An 18,997-nucleotide genomic window follows, 5' to 3' on the forward strand; every position below is an offset into this window, starting at 1 on the left:
CCTCTGGCACCTGAAGTGATAAAAGAAAAAAAGTGAGAAGGAAAATAGTCCGTCACTTTGTCTTGTTCTGTAGTTTTGTTTTCTGGTCATTAATGCCCAATCGTTGTTTCTTTCTGCTGAGGTTTGTTTAGTTATAGAGTTAAAGTTTCATTGTTTCCACTTGCAGTCTCTTTAATGTTTAATTCTTCTCATGTTTGTAACTTCAAGTGTTGCTTCAGATTTAGTCTTTATAGTCAATTGTTAGAGCTTTGTGGTCTTATTGATGTAATGGTTTTTTAAGTCTCAGTATTTCAAGCAGTTTTGGGATACGTTGTCAAATAATGTAATTTGCATGTTACTTTATCTACATTAAATCGTTTAAGTTTTAACTATTAAAACTTATGTTAAAATATGATTTACTATTAGAACATTGATTGTTAGTCAATAACTAAAGCTAAGACCAACCAGTGAACTAAAAACAGCTAACAGGTAAACTAATCAAGAGGAAAATCTTACCTTGGAGCTGCAGCACATTGATGACTCTTGAGACTTTACACAGAGCAAGGAAACACCTACAAGAGTGACAAATAAGTGTTAACATAACAAATAGTGGAGCAGAGAGCTTGTACTGCCACTGTGAAGCACACCTGCACACACCTGTTCACGGTGCGTTCACGGACCGGCGGAGGACTCGTTTGTTTGAGATGGCAGCCTGGAGAAAGATGCAGAGAGATGACAGGTGATCAGACAAAGGTAACAAATGTACGTGAATAAAGAACGTATTTCAATTACTTTTGAATTAATGTGAAATAACTGTGTGTGTTGGAGCTTTTTTCTATTTGGAGTCAGTATAAAGTTGCTGATGTGGTCCATTCACGTCTACCAGCACTTGTGTTGATGGAGAAACAGCGCCATCTGGTGGGAAGGTTTGTTCTTACACGTCTTGGTCAACAGAGGACTCGATAGTCTTAGGAAGGACCCCCTTTTCAAACATGTGAAAAAGCCACGATGGACACCAGACAGGACAGCATGCAGATGGTGTTGAATGGCGAGCGCTGAATGTAAACGGCATCCACCAAAGTGCAGCCTGGGAGATGTAGTATGACAGGCAGATTGAACACCGGCTCGCCCGCACAGAGCTCTCATCACAGACAATGACAGCCCCACACAGCCGTTGGAGACCCTGGTGAAGAGGATGCAGATGAGTTGGGGGGAGGGAGCATTATGGTGTAAGTCAAGTCTGAGCTCAGGATCCAGAAGGCCAAGATGCTGCTCTCCAGGCAGGTGAGGGACGTTCCCATGATCCCGACGACCACGATTGAGGAACGAATCACCCACTGCAGCTCTCTACCCGACGCCTAAATAAAAAGTACAATTGTTTAAAAGCCCATACAAGCAAGCAATGACATGAAATTACAATCTTGAAACCCTTATCCAGTAGTCTGAGCCCATAACAGCATAATGAGCCTAGAGCAGCTTGATCCAAATTGATTGGCGATTGACGATTGGCAAAACCATGGCTGCTTCTCCTCGCTCATACGGAGAAGGAGAGCTGTTAAGAGGTCAAGCTCCCAATCTGAAACACAAGAGGGAGACGCTGTTTAGCTGGGACACCACTGAGATGGTTCAGTAAAGAGCAGTTTTTATGGTGAGTAGGTGTTTGAATGAAGTCTTAAGGTACACCCGCAGAGGCAGCGACGGCACCAATCAGAATAGGTGGGATTCCAAGAACGAGGACGACACCTGCTGCTATGAAACAGATCATTCTGGCCGTAGATGTAGCGCTGGATGAACGGTGAATCCTTGCTGTGTAAGACAGAGATGTAATGCTAACAATCAAACCAAAGTGACCAAATCACCTACGTTTTCATATGGGTGTCATCTTTACCAAAACTCACGCGTCATTGTGAAGACTCCAACTTGCCAAGCTGACCCTCCTGTTAGCCAAAAAAGACATTTCTATTTGCAGCATGTGCAACAGCAGCTTTCAATATCATTTGATATGTTCAGTATTATATTCAATATTCCTTTTTTTTCATATTGGTAGAGACACTGCTTGGTAAAAGGAAGGGCAGGCCGCTGCTTGAGGCCCCAGGTTTAAATTGGCAGACAGACAAAAAAAAAAAAACGTACAACATGTTTTACAACTGATACGCATTTTATTTATGATCACACACGTCCATTTTTTCTACATCACGTCTTCTTCAATGTCAGTGCATTCGTTAGATCAGCAAGACAACCAGTAGACTTCCAAAAATAAAATACAAGCCAGAATAAAAGTGCTGTATTCGACGCCTCTCAAACATGAAGCACTGAACCCTTGAAGAGAAACAAGAACACCCTCAAGCACACGCGAAAAGAAATCATACGCCTTTGCTCTGCTTAAAATGCTGTTTTCTTTTAGCGGCCGACGCACAGAAAGAGTTTGCATAAGGCACAGAGACATAAAGGAGGGGTTAGCTTATCAATGGAACGGGTGGATTTCCTCTTTCTGCAGAGATGCTTCAACAATGTGATGATAAAATGAAGATAAAGGGGGTCAACATCAGGTTATTAAATGCACATGGCAAAGTTGTAGATTGGTTCTAAATCCAGTGAAACACTGATGAAACATTCCACACAGGAAATGAACAGCTCTAAAATTAAAGCGCGAGATCGGGGGTGAACACGCGTTCAAAGAAAACGATATTTATTTGCATTACAAAAACAAGCAGATTTGGTTAAAAGCTTTTACACACAGACATTTATAAATGGGAGCTATGCAGACACAGGAGGAGCTTATTCACTGCAATCAATGAGAGACTTCAGAGACCACAAGAGTTTAAAAATGATAATGATGAGAGAAAGAGGTGAATATTTGGGGAATCATTTTGGATGCATTCACATTTGACTCAATCAATTACAGTCATTTAATCATTTAAAATGTAGTTATTCGTCAGCTAGTCTAGGACATGCCATTCAAGCAGTGTGACTGTGACAGCACACTAATATCAATATAGCACCAAAGAAGAATTCAAGAAATCAGAATTTAGAGATCAATTAGCATCGTTCATATCAATAAAGTATATTTTAACGCACACAACTTATATTAACCGAATGGGGACAATGCTTTTAAGTTGACATTTACAGTTTGTGTCTGTAAAAAACGTTGTAAAAAGTTATTCTACGAGGCTCTGGGGGAGGAAGAGGCTGCAGCAGTGACCCTGATGATGTCATGGGGGGGAGGGGGGGGGGGGTGACTTCTCGGCATGGGCTTGGACGCTTTAAATCCAAAACTGAAAGTCTGGAGAGTGTGGCATTTAAAAGTGCCGGATCTAATGTTGCATTCTGGGAAATGTAGGCTATATCTGCATCTATTTTTCCTCCTACTTTATTCAAATAAACACCCCTTCATTTGAAGCTACATTCCTCGACATTCCTTGAAGGAGCAGCAACTTTGTTGTCATGACAACCAACAAAGTCACTGCACCGGGACAAGAAACCATCATTAAAAACGTGCCATTTTGACACCTTTTTTATGGCCAAAATAAACAAAACTAAGCATTTTAATTTGTGAAAGTCAGAAGCGCTTTAAGCTAATGTTGATAAAGAGCTGGACAGAGCCAGGCGTATATTCACTGTGTCATCACTGGTTGACTTACCCCCTATTCACACAAACTCTGGGCTCGCCGCGGCCCGTCAGCGCCACGGTTTTTTCTCCGTCAGACGGCGCCCTGCCCCTGCACCCCACTGGATCCGTTTCTGGAACGTCAGCGGAGCGCAGCCATGATCGGCTGTGCATGCATCACAGGAGAACTAGAAGATCACGCGTGCCTGCAGCGTATTTGAAACGGAGCAGAGCGTAGTGGCGTTGGTGGCGTGCTCCAATGACAGGCCGCAGCGTGCACGGAGGATGTGTGAATTGGGGGTTAGAGTCACGTCTGTTCATGCACTGATCCAACAGCTATTTGAATCTGATGACAGTGGGTTGGTTAGATTCAAGTCTCAAACTTAGAAGCTAAAGAAGGTGAAGAAATACTTTGACTTGACGGAAAGATTTCAGGCGCTTTAACACGGATGAAAATAATGTAGAGCAACTTTACAATCCAGCACACAGAATCCAGCTTCACAGTATTTAAATCTTCATCGCATCAGGCAGTAATCCAATGACTTTGCTTGTCTTTATATCGGACATCTTGGGGAGAAAGTCCTCAAAAGTCACTTCCTCTTAGTGTGACATTACAGCGTAAAAACAAGAAGAACCGTATCCAGGTTGATCAGCAAACTTTGAGCATCATTCGTCAGACTATCTTAAGGCTGTGTATAGAGAGTACCATTACCTGTACAAGAATATGTGGTCATTGGATTATAAAAAAAAAAAAGAAAAGAAAAGAGATCAGCAGTACAACCGCTTGTACTTGGAGGCTTCGTGAACATCAACACCTTCAGTCCTTCTCCCCATATTGCATCCGTCGGTACATCAGTGCAGGTCATGCTCCCGTCTCAGAACCGTGTGTGTGCGCTCACTCTCTCACACACATACACACACACACACAGACCCACTCGCTCATACGCACGCACACACACACACATTCCTGAATCTACAACATCTACATCCAAAGGTATGAGGGCTGAAGGAACTAGGTTTTGAGTGCTGAGTTTTTCCAGAGTGGTTTGTGATAGATCCAGCCTTCACCCTGGAGGAGGAGAAGAAACTAATGTTAGACAGACAGACAGACAGACAGAAAGACAGGCACACTGTAACTTAAACTGGACAGCCTAAAGTCAGTGTAAAAATCCTGAAAACGACCTGAGCCTGACCCCTGACCCCTGACCGGGCTACGAGGTCACAAACTGGGTCATCTGTTCGGCCTCAAGCAGCCGAAACAGAAACAAAGTCAAACTGAGCGAGCTGTATGCATCTCGGGGCGGCGTTATGAACCCAGAAACAACAGCGTTTATAGTTCTGACATATTTGAAAGGTATATGTTTCTGAAGGTCACACCCAAGTGAGTAACCAAAAGCTTAGCTCTCTGTCAAAATGAACAAATCTTGTTTCTTTTCTGCAGCCAGTTAACAAAGGTCAAAGACGATTAGGCTTCTGTTTGGTTCTTTAAGGTTGAAATAGTTAATAATGTTCTGTTGTGCAAAACCAAAACAGGAAACATGAATCCAAAGGTTTCCTCTCTTTGGAAACAGGATCAAATGTATACTGAAGTCATGAACAAGTGTTCCTCACATTAAATCTATGAACTGCTTATTTAAAGAAAAATACAAACAAATCAGTATCAGAGTTGTCATTGTGGTCCTCCTCACCTCTCTTTCAAAGTATCTGGTCCTCCAGGCGGTTTCAGTCTCAGCGCGGTGCCTCTCCTCCGTCCTCTGCCTCTCCTCCAGGAGCCTCTTGTGCTCCGTCGCTTTTTCGATATCTTTCTCCCGTAAGGACGCCGTCACGTGCTGCCACAGCCGCCTGAAACGCAGCGAATACTTAAGTGTGTGCTCAGATATTTTTGCCTTACAATGCTACAGATGCTGAAATCTGTCCTGACCTGGATTCAGTGGGCCCCTGCTTCTCGACCGGCCGAACGCTCTTCTTTGTGACGGGCAGCTTTGTGACGTCAACCATCTTCATTTCTCCGTTGGTGTAGCTGAACTCTAACACGCCGTTCCACTCGCCCTGCACCCGGCACACTACTGCATTTGTGGTGTTGTGCTTCACCTCTGCTGTCACTCTGCATTTGGGTAAGAAAATAAATCCAAGTTAAAGCTCGTCCTGCGGCGATATCAAGATGTAGAAACTAAGCAACCAAACAAATATCAACCTGTCACCAGGACGGGACTCACTTGTGTAATTTGCCACCATAAAAGGGTTTCGTCTGAAAAGTGATGACGGCAGAGTAGCCTGACTTTGCGCAGTTGATGGTGACTTTGCCGCCCAGTTCCACCCAGGGGACGGTGAGGATGGAGCGAGCGTACGCACAAGGCAACGTGAACGTGTACTCCTCATCGTGCTCCAGCAGATACAGACAACCTGGAGAGAGTTAACACATGACCAAACATCCATTAGGACATTATACTTCTTAACCACGTTGATTTATGCCTGAGAGTTATTTAATGTTATAAAAAGGTGGTCTAATGTCATGATTGACAGCTCTGCAGGGTTCTGTGTTGGAGAAACAGTGCTCCATCTTTTAGAAATCTATTGCTGTTATGCAATAAGACAGAGATCAATACCTGAATCTCTCTGTTACGTTCTACTTATTAAAGAAAAAGAATGAAAACGCTTCCAGCTTACCTTCCCCGATCATAGAAACTCCGATGGACATTCCCATGAACTTGCTCTTGGTCCACACATGAGTGTTCACACACATCCGCCTCTCCTGGCACTCGGCGTAGAAGCCGGACACAGGCGGGTGGTGGGACACCTGCTCCGCCACAAAGCGCACTTGGTAAGGGTCCTGGGAGGCGGACGGCTCTGGGCTCCCCTGCGACGGCTCCTTGGGGGCCTCTGGCCTCGGCACCTTCCAGGAGCAGTGGAAGGACTCTCCGATGATGGGGTTGTAGGGCTTCTTGGCGATGGCGCCCTTGCGGCCCTCGTGGAAGGAGGTGAGGTAGTACTCAACGAAGCGGACCATGCGGTCCTCTGGGCTGCTGCCGTCCGTGATGGCAACAAAGAGGTCCGGGTGGGACATGAAGTCGGCGTACATCTCCAGGAGAGAACGCTTCTCCAGGATGAAGGTGGGGAGGACCACCTGGGGGAAGAAGCCGAACGCAGATGAGATCGTTAACAAAAAAGACTTTGACAGCTTCTCTTGACATTTTGGAAATTCAAAACAAGAAATGACCTAAAACTCGTCAAGGACTTGTATTTTTGTTGCCGTGGCATTAAAGGAAGGTTTTGATTTTCTCTCATTTGTACTTGAATCATAACTAATATTCTGGCATTGACAACCTTCTTGTTTTTGGTGCCTTTTTACATCATTCAAAATCAGTAAAAAGGGCAGGTGTGAGGTTGACACGTCATCTGAACGAGACCAAGAGCTCATGGAGTCTCAATCTGAGGAGCTATAAATCAGAAACCAAAGACGAGGCTATCCAAATACCGGAACAAACTGACACTGCAAGATAGTATGACTATCCAGGACGCAGCTCTCTCTGTTTTGTGTGTGTGTGTGTGTGTGTTGGAGTAGTAATTACGCACGCAGCAAGTCGTGCTTACTTCAGACTTTCAGGTCAGCACAAATCAGAGTACAGGAAAACAGAGCGTGCCTCATTAAATCCAGGGTCATGACACAGATTTTCCGTTCAGACTTTTTTTTGATGAATCATTCAGCTCAGAAAAGATTGTTACAGAAAGTAAAAAAAAAACAAGGCAATCCTTGTCGTTACATCATGATGTGTGATGCATCAGGAGATTAGTGTTAGATGAACTGCATCAATATTAGCACCAATACTGAAACACTGTCCTCCCCAATGTTTCAGGATGTGTTCATACAAGTGAAGTCTGATTTATTCTTCTAGCATCATACACCGTAGGCTGTCATAGCCCTGTGCCGATGCAGAAGCCGACATCTGGAGCCTGACATGCTTGTAGGTGTATTTTGTGGCAGAACATGGAACTCGACCTACCCGCGTGAGGTCCATGCCCAGCTTCAGTTGGGACAGCAGGTGTAGGATGACGCTGCGCTCCTCTTCCACGACACCCAGGTCCTCCTCCTTGTCCGTTAGGGAGTCCTCGGCCTCATCCTCCGCGTCGATGTCTTCTTGTTCCTTTAAGAGACAGAGGGAGGGGAGTGTGATTTATTCAACGACTGGCTCGGATGACTCGGCAGAGGTTGAAAGCAAGTGATTGTTCAGGTCGTCGGGTAACGTGACTGCTTGTCTGAGATCTGTAAAAGCTAAACGATAAGAATTGAATGGTTTTGGTTGGATATGAAAGCCTTAAGATTAAAAGGTGATTCTTGAAAGAGATTAGGTGACATTACCCCAGAGAAGCTGCAAGAATCCGGGCTGCTTAGCTCCAGTTGTCCCCCCTCCAGCGGGCCCTCCCCCGTCGGGAAGCTGCCCAGGGAGCCGCTGCCGTTCTTCAGGATGTCTGGAAGCTTGGGCTCCAGCCACTCGATGCTGGGTCCTGCCATGGACGGGTAAATTCAAAGCAGCAGGTTCAGATGTGCTCGTGGTACCTTCCCCCCTCCCTCCCAAGTCCCCCTGACACTCACAGCTGACCCTGAACTCCACCGACCATCCACCAAAACACCCCACGACCTCGTTTGTGGCTGCTTTGAGACAGATGGCGGCTCCTTTGGTGGCTGCACTCGACCAAAAGAGTGAAACCCAAACCCTGAAGTGAGCCAGGTATCAGGATACTCTGGCCCTGCAGACAGGATACATCCTTGTCTCCTGATTGGCTGTACCCTCTCGGTCATTTTTTTTATGCATAGGCGGCCACAGAGGCGGGCAGAGCTCATTCATATTCACCTCGTGCGTCGTCGGACAACTTAATCTGATTGGCTAGGCGATGAGTCTGGCCTAATGAAATATGCATTGAGAAATAAGATCTGCTGCGAAAAAGTGGGATACTACCTGGAAGGAGCTATTCAAATCATTATGGGTAATAAAGGTGAGGAAACATTGACACATTGGCTTTATATCTTTAAAGATGGAGCTTATTTAGAGCTAAATTCTGTCCTCTTAATGCAGCTGACGGATATTTTAACCGTCTGAGATCTCATTACCTTTGAGACAGGTGGTAAGAAAAGGAACGCTCCCCTATAAATAATGCAAAATAATTCCACTGTCCGCCCAACGCTGTCTGTTAGACAGGAAGCAGGCCTGCGTGTGCAACACAGGGATTTGTTTTCTGCACAAAAGCAGCTCGCAAAGGAGACAACAACACTCAATGTACCAACAGCTGTTAGAAAAGCATGCAAACCAGTTCACACAAAACACCGACCTCCCAGGGAGCCCCTCAGCCTGGCCACTTGCTGCAGGTTCAGGATTTGCAGGCACTCGTTGAGGCAGTTCATGGTGGCCATAGAGGTGGCCTTGAGCATCAGGAAGTCCTGGTCTAAAGGGGAGAGGCCCGGGGCTGCAGGGAGGCCCTCGATGCTCTGGATGAGGTCTCGGTGCTGGCCCTGAGCCTGGGTCATCATCTGGAGGAGGATGGTTATCAAGTTATATATCTCACAGATTCCACAGCATCACAAAAAAAAAAACTTTTCTCAAACTGTGAGCTGACCTTTGGGTATTTTTTCTCATCAAACATTGAAAATAAAGTCTCTTTGACTAACTGCTGTGGTCTGATTAATTCATGGGACGAATAGAAAGCACCCTAAGAGAACAGAGTACATGATGCTGAAGTTTACTCATGCTAACGTCAACACTACGGCTTCCTCTTGAGCTCCTTAAAGTGAAGACGAGTGCTCATAACTCATCAAATATAAACAAAACAAACACCTTCAATATTTGATATTTACCACGGCTTGTGTTGTAGAACTTCACAGCTGTTTGTACTTCTGTGGAGATCTACTCAGCATTAAAAGCTTCAGCATTAATAAAACATCATATTGTGAGCATAGTGACAGCCTTTTGTTTTGACAATACGGTGAGTTACTGTAATATTTATTGTGTTATTTTTGTAGAATTTGTAGTCTACACACGAGACGTTAACCATGCTGTTTATGAATACAATTAAATTCTCTAGTGCACTTTGAATGAATACATCTGCTGACTTAGAGTTAGCCCTTCAGTTCTTTCTTTGTTTTAGTGTATTTAAAAGGTCACATATTATGCAAAACACACTTTACCATGTTTTTTCTAACACTCATATGTGTCTCTAGTCTGTCTACAAACCAACCCAAGGATGACAAAAGTCCATCCTCTCCGTCTTTTGCCTGCTCCACTTTTCAGAAAATGTGTGCTCTGAGACTTACTGAAATTTGTTGAAAGGGGGATAGTATGTGAACTTTAAAGATGGCAGAAGGGAAGGCAGGTGGGAAGTGGATGTCTAGCAATCCACAGTTACAGAAGGTTTGATGTGACGGAAAGAGGATTATTAGAATTTTACCGTTTGAATAAATTATATTTAAATCCCATCTTTATTACCTGGATTACTCGGTACTAACTGTTCTTCTTTTCAAACATAAAGAATATATTCCAAAGAACAAATCATTATGAGTATAACACACTGGAGATGTGTGCTGTACCTCTCTGGCGTCCAGCAGGTGATCAGGCAGCAGGGACCTCTTGCTGGAGTAGAGCGACGAGCCTTTGTTGGTCTGCGACCACCCGAATAGGGAGTTGGGGTTTTGGCTGGGCCGGCGCACGGACATGGGGGAGCTGCCGCTGCCTTGAGACGCCATGGAGTAGCTCCGGGACTTTGGCGGGGGGTTAGTCTGTGTGAGCAAATTATGATCTGTCATTACAGTGTAACTCTACAAGTCCATGTGCAAGGCATAGTTTGTCTGGGGAAACTAACTGTTCATTTTTTTTCCACTTTCATTCAATGATTTGCAGTCATGCTTTTTGTGAGAATGTGCCATGTTCATAATGTTTTTCTACAAGAGGAGAACTATCTCTTTAAAGTTCACCTTTAAGAAAGGGAGTGTACATTCATGTATTGAAAGGTCAGTTTCAATACATGCATAAGAATCCAAACCATCTATGCAACTTTCTATAAACCTCCTGGCTATTTTCAACCTGAGACACTGGAATGTTTTTACTCCTCATGTATCTCAAGATCCCTGAAATAGAACAAAGGCAGCCTACTAGTGAGCCAATCAATATCTAATCAATTCGAGTGATTAAAAGGGCTTCACACACAGAGCAAAACCTGATACATTTTGACAAACATTCATATTTCACAGCGTAAGAGTTTGCCACCCCTCTTGCTGCTGACTGTGTTAAATTGCTCTTTTGGCAACACAAGGAAGGAAAACAGGAAAGTGACGACTGTGCAGCTCTATGTTGGATGTAAGCAGTAAATGTGGCTGTTATTGGCCCATCTTCACATATTGCGTAATTTCTCCATTATTTTTTTAAAGATCTTTGTGTATTTGCATGCAGGGACAAGAGTGAGATGTGTGCATGATCGTTGCAAACATCAATATTTGCACAGCATCCTACCTTTCCCATGGCCTCTGTGTGGTGCTGCGTGCAGATCTGCAGCCTGCTCACCCAGTGCTGCCTCTCTTTGGCATCGGTGGCTGAGAGACAAGGAAGAGAAAAGGTCTGTTTACGATAACTCCAGGATGATCTAACGCAGCATCCATTCCCGTATGCTTCCGCCTCACCCAGGAGCAGATAATGGAAAACATCCAGATCAATATTGTATGAGCCTGATGGATGGTGATGACAGCAACGATAAAGTGAACAGCTGAGAGAGGAGCAAACAACATTCCTATAAAAGGTCTTCAAACCAAGACGATGAGAGATGACCAAAAGAACCTGGATCATCTTAAAGTAGAGTCAAGAGGATTGTGTGTGTATATTTAGACACCCACCCCGGAGCTTGTACTGCTCCCCACTGATGGCGTTGACGGTGAACGTATGCGAGTCCTCGTCGCTTGGGGAGATGACGGCTCCTGCCAGGGGGAGACTGCCGCGGGGCTTCTGTGGCCGTGACTGCTCATTGACAAAGTACTCCAAAAAACCCGCCTCATTGTTCAAGACAAAAAACCTGAAAAATAAAGACAGTCAAAACGTCTAACCCCACTTTGAAACCACAACAAACGGCATTAATTGGATTAGACTAGATTACGGATTTGGCAGGATTGCAGAATTGGCTGAAGAGAGCTTCTTGTTTATCCTTTATTGGGACACAAGTCAATTTAGGTAGGAATTTTAGCAGTGTAAAAACTCACCTGTACTGCCATCCAGTTACAAGGTTAGTGTACTTCATGAGGTAGCCATCAATATTCTCCATGTGGTCACTGGCATGACAAGAACACTTGTTAAAATACTTGAAGAGACTAAACACAATTGTAAGAGCACAAATCAATCACAGGGTAGCGTTTTCATTTTTCTAAGATCTCTCTACAGACTTTTCGCAGGGTTTCTCTATTTTCTCTTTGTCGTTCTTTTTCCACGTCTAATGTCGGAAACCAGTAATAGGTGCATTTCGGTTGTGGGGGCCATTGGAGGGCATGTGGTAGCACTGTCACCACCTGGAGCTTGCATGGACGAAGCCTGGGTCAGTTGAAGGTGCCAATGCTGTTTCGATTGTGTTGGCAACTAAGGGCCAAAGGGGCACAATGGGGACAAGGGGTTTCTTCACTGAGCGCTTATCCTTTCTTTAGGGGGTTCAGTACCTTGTGGACATTTTAAATTCGATACCACAGCCATAAAGTCCTGGGTAACCAACATGGGGAACTTTCTTCTTTCCAGTTAAGAAAAAGTCTTAAATACAAATGAGGTATTTGTGCGTTTAAAGTATCTAATATGATGTATTTGTTCAACTTAGATATATATGTATGTGTATATATATGTGTTTGCTTGCAATTTGTATTGGATTCATTCCTCTCATAAGCAGCTGATGGGGTTTAAGCATCTTGACGAAGAATGTTTGGTTTAAAAACTCCAATATTTTAAAGTATTGGAAAAATGTATCACATTTGAATCTCAAAAGTTCACATGTTATTACATCAAAAATGATTGTGTCAGAAATTGCAACGATAATAAAAAGAACCAAGCCACAGAATAAAGCTTGCCTCTTTTTAAACCTTCAAAAATATTTGGAAACTTTCAAGCCCTCATATTTATATCATGTTTTCTTTTTTCCATACTTGTTATTACAAAGTAATGAAAGGAAAATATGCTGTTTCTTCTACAAGTCTTTGTAGAGTGAATTTCGTCATTAACACAAATAAGGCAATAATAAGGAAATAATCTGCTCATGACAGGCTGTGCACACCAACACAGGGCTCATTACTAACAGGACAAAATGAGACACCCACCTGTACTGCCAGCTTTTGGCACTCGCTCTCCCTGAGCTGGGGGTCCTGTTCTGGGGAAATACATCCAGCTTTCCATCGCTTTCCGAGATTCGTAGAGCCGCTGTTTCCCCTTGCATAGTCACTAGAAACGACGCCTCCTGTAGACGCTAACTCAGCGTGCTATAGCGTCGAGCTAACCTGTCAAGCTAGCTAAAGCTAAGTCGCCACAGATTTGATAAAGTGGACGAGTCTCTGTTATAACACAAAGCGAAGCAGTCGGTTCATCTCTTCACTAGACGGACCACTTACCCAACAACAGCTGGACTGTTAACTGGCTGTGTTAAATAACGAATTATAAAACATTGTCTTTCCTCCTGCCAACACAGGGAGTAGCCTGATATTTACTGCTTTGACAGAAAAACAGTCATGTGACCAGCTGACAAGCGCACACTTCCGTGTTCGGTTTGTAGCAGGAAAAAAAAAAAATATATATATATATATATATATATATAAAAATAATAATAACAATAATATATGTATCACAAATATTTATAACCCACGCCTAAAGTCATGGCAAAAATATTAATTAATTTAACGGGGAAAAAAATACAGGTCTGAAAAATAAACCGGAAGTTGATCTTTTTTTAATTGTGTATTTTTTCCAAATATCCTTTTTTTCATTGTTTGGATTTGCTGATAATTTCCGTAAATAAAACCGTGTGGTTTTGCTCCTCACGATTCACTCATTCAGATGCTTCTTTCATTTGTTAAGTTTTCTGCAATTTTCTGTCTGTGTTCATTTATTTATTTATTTTTATTATGTCGTACGAGGGATACAGCTGCTATTCAAAACTAGGAAACATCATCCGTGGATGCGTTTAAACGTAACAGAAAGAGGAGAAAATGTGTTTATCTATTTTTCTTTTTTCTTTATTTAGCAACAACAACATCGTAACCGGACGTGCATGTGCTTTTAATTTGCAGATTGAAGTTGCCTTACAGAACACCTGAGAACACCTGGCGGGCAGTTTCCCATATTTCCATTCCATATTTCATTATAGATAACCGGTCACATGTAAATGCAATGAATATTAGATTTCCCTCTTTTTGTACCTCTGTATTCATTCAGTTAAATCTAAAGTAGACACGTGTTAATGTTTCAAAACTCTTATATCAACGTGAAGTGCTGCACTTTAAAAGTCTGCTGTTCTGACAAGGTGGGATGATATTGATATTTAAAGTCTGTGGATGGTATTCAACATTTAACCAGATAAGGGGAGTATCCATTACGAGCGAAGGGAGGGGTAAACCAGTGGGGGAAAAAAATCATAGGGCGTATAAGGAAGTTATTTTAGACGGTGTAAAAAAACAAGTACAGGGACTTTTACATAGACTGTAAAGAAGGATTTACCTCTCTGAAAATGCCTGGGAAGAAAGTCTGCATCGTTGGATCTGGAAATTGGTAACTTGTCATCTCTTCATCAGATACATCTTGCCGAAACTAAACCACTAGTCCAGTTTCTAGAGGCACAATGCAATTAATGCGCACAGTAACATAACGAGGATTTGTGATCTACACATGCGTAATCTTTCCAATATCTTTAAACTGGTATGCTTTATGAAATTGTAAAAGCTTGCTGTGGATTTAGCTCCCCTCCTTTTTGACAGCGTCTCACATTTTGGACCAAATTGAGAGGATTACGCTGCGAGCTGCAACATGCATGCTGTTTGTTTATACTGGCGCGCCCTTAAAGCACGCATGCATTGTGATGCAGATGAAGATGTTCTTTCACATGACTCAACGTGAAGACAGACATAGTTTAGTTTCACATGGTGGTATGTTGAGCCTCTGCGTGAACAGTGTTTTGGATGCGCTCTTTGGATTGAATGAAATATGACGCTGTCTGCTTTGAGATCGTCAAAGTTTTCGATACTTCGATACTGCTCATTGAAAACGATACAATCTGAGTAACTTCAACGATTGATAGTATTGAAAAGCACAAAACTTCAGATTTTCAGTCATGATGTAACATTTGAACTAAAAGCTTTCATAAGATAAAGCTTTTTTTTGGTAATTAAAAACAAGAAGTTACCCTTAGGTCTGTATTATTGTTACCGTGGTTTCGAAAAAGGTATTGATATTGTTGTTTTTGTACTAGTATCATATCGAAGTTTGAAATTCTGGTATGGTGACACAACCCCAGTTTGCTTATATGTTCTTCCCTTTTTCAGGGGCTCGTCCATTGCCAAAATAATCGGGCGCAATGTCAAAGCCTCCAACCGCTTCGACCCCATTGTGAACATGTGGGTTTACGAAGAGATGATCGACGGAAAGAAGCTCACGGAGATCATCAATACTGACCACGAAAACGTCAAATATCTACCAGGTCACAAGCTGCCAAGGAATGTGGTAAGTCTCAATAAGGAGCAACTTGTGTTGACGGGTTACATAGTTCAGCACTATCAGGTTTGAACCTGATAAGATAACTGCGTCTCTGAGGTCTTGTGTGGAACAGAGTCCATCTACATTTGCAATGACAGAAGAAAAGAGGCGGAAAATACAACTCACCAGTAGAATAGAAGAATGAGTGATTAGAACCAGTGGGACACCTTTCATTTCCCTGATTTTTGTGTTCTTATGCACCTCTTTTATTATATCGTACACATTAAGCTTTTTGTAATTGTTATAAATGATGCTTTCTTTTATCTATATGTTCACGCTTTGTGATCCGTCACAATTCAAAGTCTGACTCTGCTTCACTAGGTCGCAATTCCAGAGATCACAGAGGCCGTTAAAGGAGCAAAGATCCTCGTCTTCGTAATCCCGCACCAGTTCATCAGCAACCTCTGCGACCAGATGAAACCTCACATCACCGAGGGAACCATCGGGATATCCCTCATCAAAGTAACATGCTGTTATTGCTCTTTGAGGCAAAAAGGGGAAATACTCGGTCACATGCTTTATAATGTGCAGTCGCCACAGTGAAAAGCGAGAAACTCAGAAATGTGTTTTAAATGTCTTACAGGGTATCGATGAGGGACCGGACGGACTGAAGCTCATCTCTGACATCATCCGGGAGAAACTAGAGATCGAAGTCAGCGTCCTGATGGGGGCCAACATCGCCAGCGAAGTGGCTGATGAGAAGTTTTGTGAAACCACCATCGGTTAGATGCTGTTTTTTCACAAAACTTGCACACAGTGGAGATTTAAAAAAAATCAGAAAGAGGATGTGGTGAAGTAGTGAGACAACACTGGAAAACACCGCCTCACTTCCTCTGCTTCTTTTTTCTTCAACCGCATTCAATACAGGCGCAAAAAACGAGGCAAACGGCGCCATCTTCAAGGAGATGCTCCAAACTCCCAACTTCCGCATCACTGTGGTGCAGGAGAGCGATACAGTGGAGATGTGTGGAGCGCTCAAGGTAAAGAAGGTCACATATTTAGAAATATGTACCGTTAAGTTAGATGTGTCGTTGTCTTCTGCAGTAAGCTTTTTTTTTTAAAAACCAGACACTGCTGCGACTGTTGTCTTCAAAGACACCAGACTTCATTCAGAAAACTGTCTTTTGACCTCACAGGAAACAGGACGTGCTTGTCTACAGCTTCCTCAATCTGTCCGTTAGTGTGTATGTGTTGTTGGGTGACTTCTGTGTCTTTAATGATAAGTGATGCCCCAACACAAGATGCAATAACACAAACATTGGTAGACTGGACACTTTGTCTCACTGTCAGGTAAAATGACTGTTTTTCTTAATGGAGTCTTGTGACTCTAAGGGAAGAGATGATGCTGCTGTTTCCTGTTGGGAAAAAAAAGGATCTTACCATAACAAACACAGTCTAGCTCTTTGTGTAATTTTGTCCTTAACATAAGATAAGTATCCGAGCCTGTCAGTGGAAAAGATTTGTACTTGTACTAGGAGTAAGTTGATGAGTTGTAAGGGATTATATTGCAGCCTGTTTTGGTGCTGCAGGCTGAAATATTCTACTGCAGGACTGTTGTACCTATTAGTATATAAACCCATATGAATTTAAAACAGGGCCCAGTTAAAGGAACACTGACCTCTCTGTCGGGTGAATTCCTATAATATGAAATCAATAAATGAACTACTACTACTGTATGATTTATCACCTTCCAGAACATCGTGGCAGTAGGGGCTGGATTCTGCGACGGTCTTAGTTTCGGCGACAACACCAAGGCAGCGGTGATCCGTCTGGGTCTGATGGAGATGGTCGCCTTCACCAAGCTGTTCTGCAAAGGCCAAGTGAGCTCCGACACGTTCCTGGAAAGCTGCGGCGTGGCCGACCTCATCACCACCTGCTACGGGGGACGGAACCGCAAAGTGGCCGAGGCCTTCGTCAGAACCTCCAAGGTGACGATGTCGTCCGTGACTGTACGATGTTAATGAAAGTAAATCTGGTATGAGGTGTTGAAACTACTCCGTCTCTCTTCCTCTGCAGTCGATCGTTGAGCTGGAGGCAGAAATGCTCAACGGCCAGAAGCTGCAGGGTCCACAGACGTCAGCGGAAGTCTACAAGATCCTACAAAAGAGGGACATGGTGAACAAGTGAGTCCTTTACAGTCCTTTATAGAGACCTGATGCATCATTAGTCCATTTTACTTGGACGAAATCTTCAATTTCCCATCTGCACAGCTGTCCCAAAAGTCAGCCTCTAGTTGGACACTTCAATGATTACTTAAATAGCACCTTTAATTTAATGTTTGCACTGCCTGTTATTTAATGTCTGTTTTTGAAAACATTTACATATATAAACAACACAACTTAAAGGTCATTTTTATTTTTTATATTCAGGTCTAATTACAGATTTTTTTCCTCAACTGTTTATAGGTTCTTGTTTAAATTTCACATATTTTTATCCCTTCACGGGTTATGTACATTTCTTGTATAAGTCTATTTTTAATTGCACAGTTTAAGTTTGATTCATCTAGGGGTATTCTTTAAATCTTTTTTCAGGTTAATATATATGTATCGGGGGGGGGGGGGGGGGTGTATTAAACAATACACTTGTAAAATAAAGGTAGTGATTCAAATAGAGGCTGGAAATTGGTGAAATTTCCGTTTAACAGATGTATTGGATATGTTACAAAGGGTTGGTGGGGTTGGGGTTTGAGAAACACTTCTTAAAAAAGCACAACAGCTACATCACCAACTCTGACCTCAATGAAAAACATTCAAATGAATGAACACCTTGATGAAACTGTGTGTTTAAAAACAGACATCATGAACGTTGTGTTACAGACAGCAGAGATTGTACAGGTGTGCCTAATCATGTTAATTAGTGTTCATGATCCTGAGGTATGGGATCATTATAAATAAGGACGACATCATGTGTATACCTCCGTGTTAAAGTGGGACTACACAGCTGTGCTCCTCTAACACAGGTGTTTTCATTTAAGTTGTCTGATTAGGCCTCTGAATGAGCTCTTATTATATTCAGTGAAGCTGCATCGAAGGGCTGCTCAGTCATCAAACACCTTATAAAATCTCTTTTCTTCCAACAGGTTTCCATTGTTCTCTTCGGTCTACCAGATCTGCTTCGAGGGCAAAGACGTGAAAGAGTTCATCGTGTGTCTGCAGAACCACCCACAGCACATCTGACGGGAGCAAACACTGCTGCGCCTTCAATAGCAGTCTACGACCACTAGAGGGGGCCAGAGATTAATCAGCTAGAGACGCACAATGCAACAGGGAAACTACATAAAGACAAAGTGCACTTTGACTTTTTTGTTCAGGACATTTCATCATAGAGCCTTTTTATTTTTAGCTTTGAAAGCATTTTTCTTTTTTTTTTTAAAACAGATTTTACTTTAATTTCCTGTAATATTCACAAGACTCTTTAAATACATCTTTTAAGAATTGCACTTGATTATTTAAAAAAGTAATCATTTTGTATACAATACAACAAGACTGTCAGATTAACTTTTCACTACATGACAGGGACTTTATCATCTCAAAATTTAAACAAACGATTTTTTTTTTTTTTTTAAATCTTTATATGAACTTGTTATGTCAATAAAATCAATTCATAAGAAAAATGTACTCCTTTCATTCCTAAAGAACCAAATCCTAACACTTAGCAAGCCTCA

The 18,997-nt window shown here is 42.6% G+C and overlaps 2 protein-coding genes across 2 annotated transcripts; one reads left to right on the forward strand and one right to left on the reverse strand.

Moving 5' to 3' along the window:
* Positions 1-2,118: 2,118 nt before the first annotated feature.
* Positions 2,119-13,321, reverse strand: LOC109984144 (oxysterol-binding protein-related protein 11). The gene is made up of 13 exons (XM_020634173.3): positions 12,912-13,321; positions 11,820-11,888; positions 11,460-11,635; positions 11,083-11,162; positions 10,164-10,352; positions 8,912-9,110; positions 7,944-8,089; positions 7,588-7,728; positions 6,254-6,710; positions 5,803-5,989; positions 5,508-5,690; positions 5,275-5,428; positions 2,119-4,655 (listed from the first exon to the last, which is right to left on the reverse strand). The coding sequence occupies exons 1-13, from the start codon at positions 13,025-13,027 to the stop codon at positions 4,599-4,601; spliced, it is 2,154 nt and encodes a 717-aa protein (XP_020489829.1). The 5' UTR covers positions 13,028-13,321; the 3' UTR covers positions 2,119-4,598.
* Positions 13,322-14,192: 871 nt separating this feature from the next.
* gpd1c (glycerol-3-phosphate dehydrogenase 1c) lies at positions 14,193-18,735 on the forward strand. Its single transcript, XM_020634174.3, has 8 exons — positions 14,193-14,352; positions 15,123-15,300; positions 15,655-15,795; positions 15,917-16,055; positions 16,201-16,313; positions 17,028-17,261; positions 17,350-17,456; positions 18,413-18,735. Exons 1-8 carry the CDS (start codon positions 14,312-14,314, stop codon positions 18,507-18,509), a joined length of 1,050 nt encoding a protein of 349 aa, XP_020489830.1. The 5' UTR covers positions 14,193-14,311; the 3' UTR covers positions 18,510-18,735.
* The last annotated feature ends 262 nt before the right edge of the window (positions 18,736-18,997 follow it).

The sequence above is a fragment of the Labrus bergylta genome, chromosome 24, assembly GCF_963930695.1.
Source record: "Labrus bergylta chromosome 24, fLabBer1.1, whole genome shotgun sequence".
NCBI classification, from domain to species: Eukaryota; Metazoa; Chordata; class Actinopteri; order Labriformes; family Labridae; genus Labrus; species Labrus bergylta.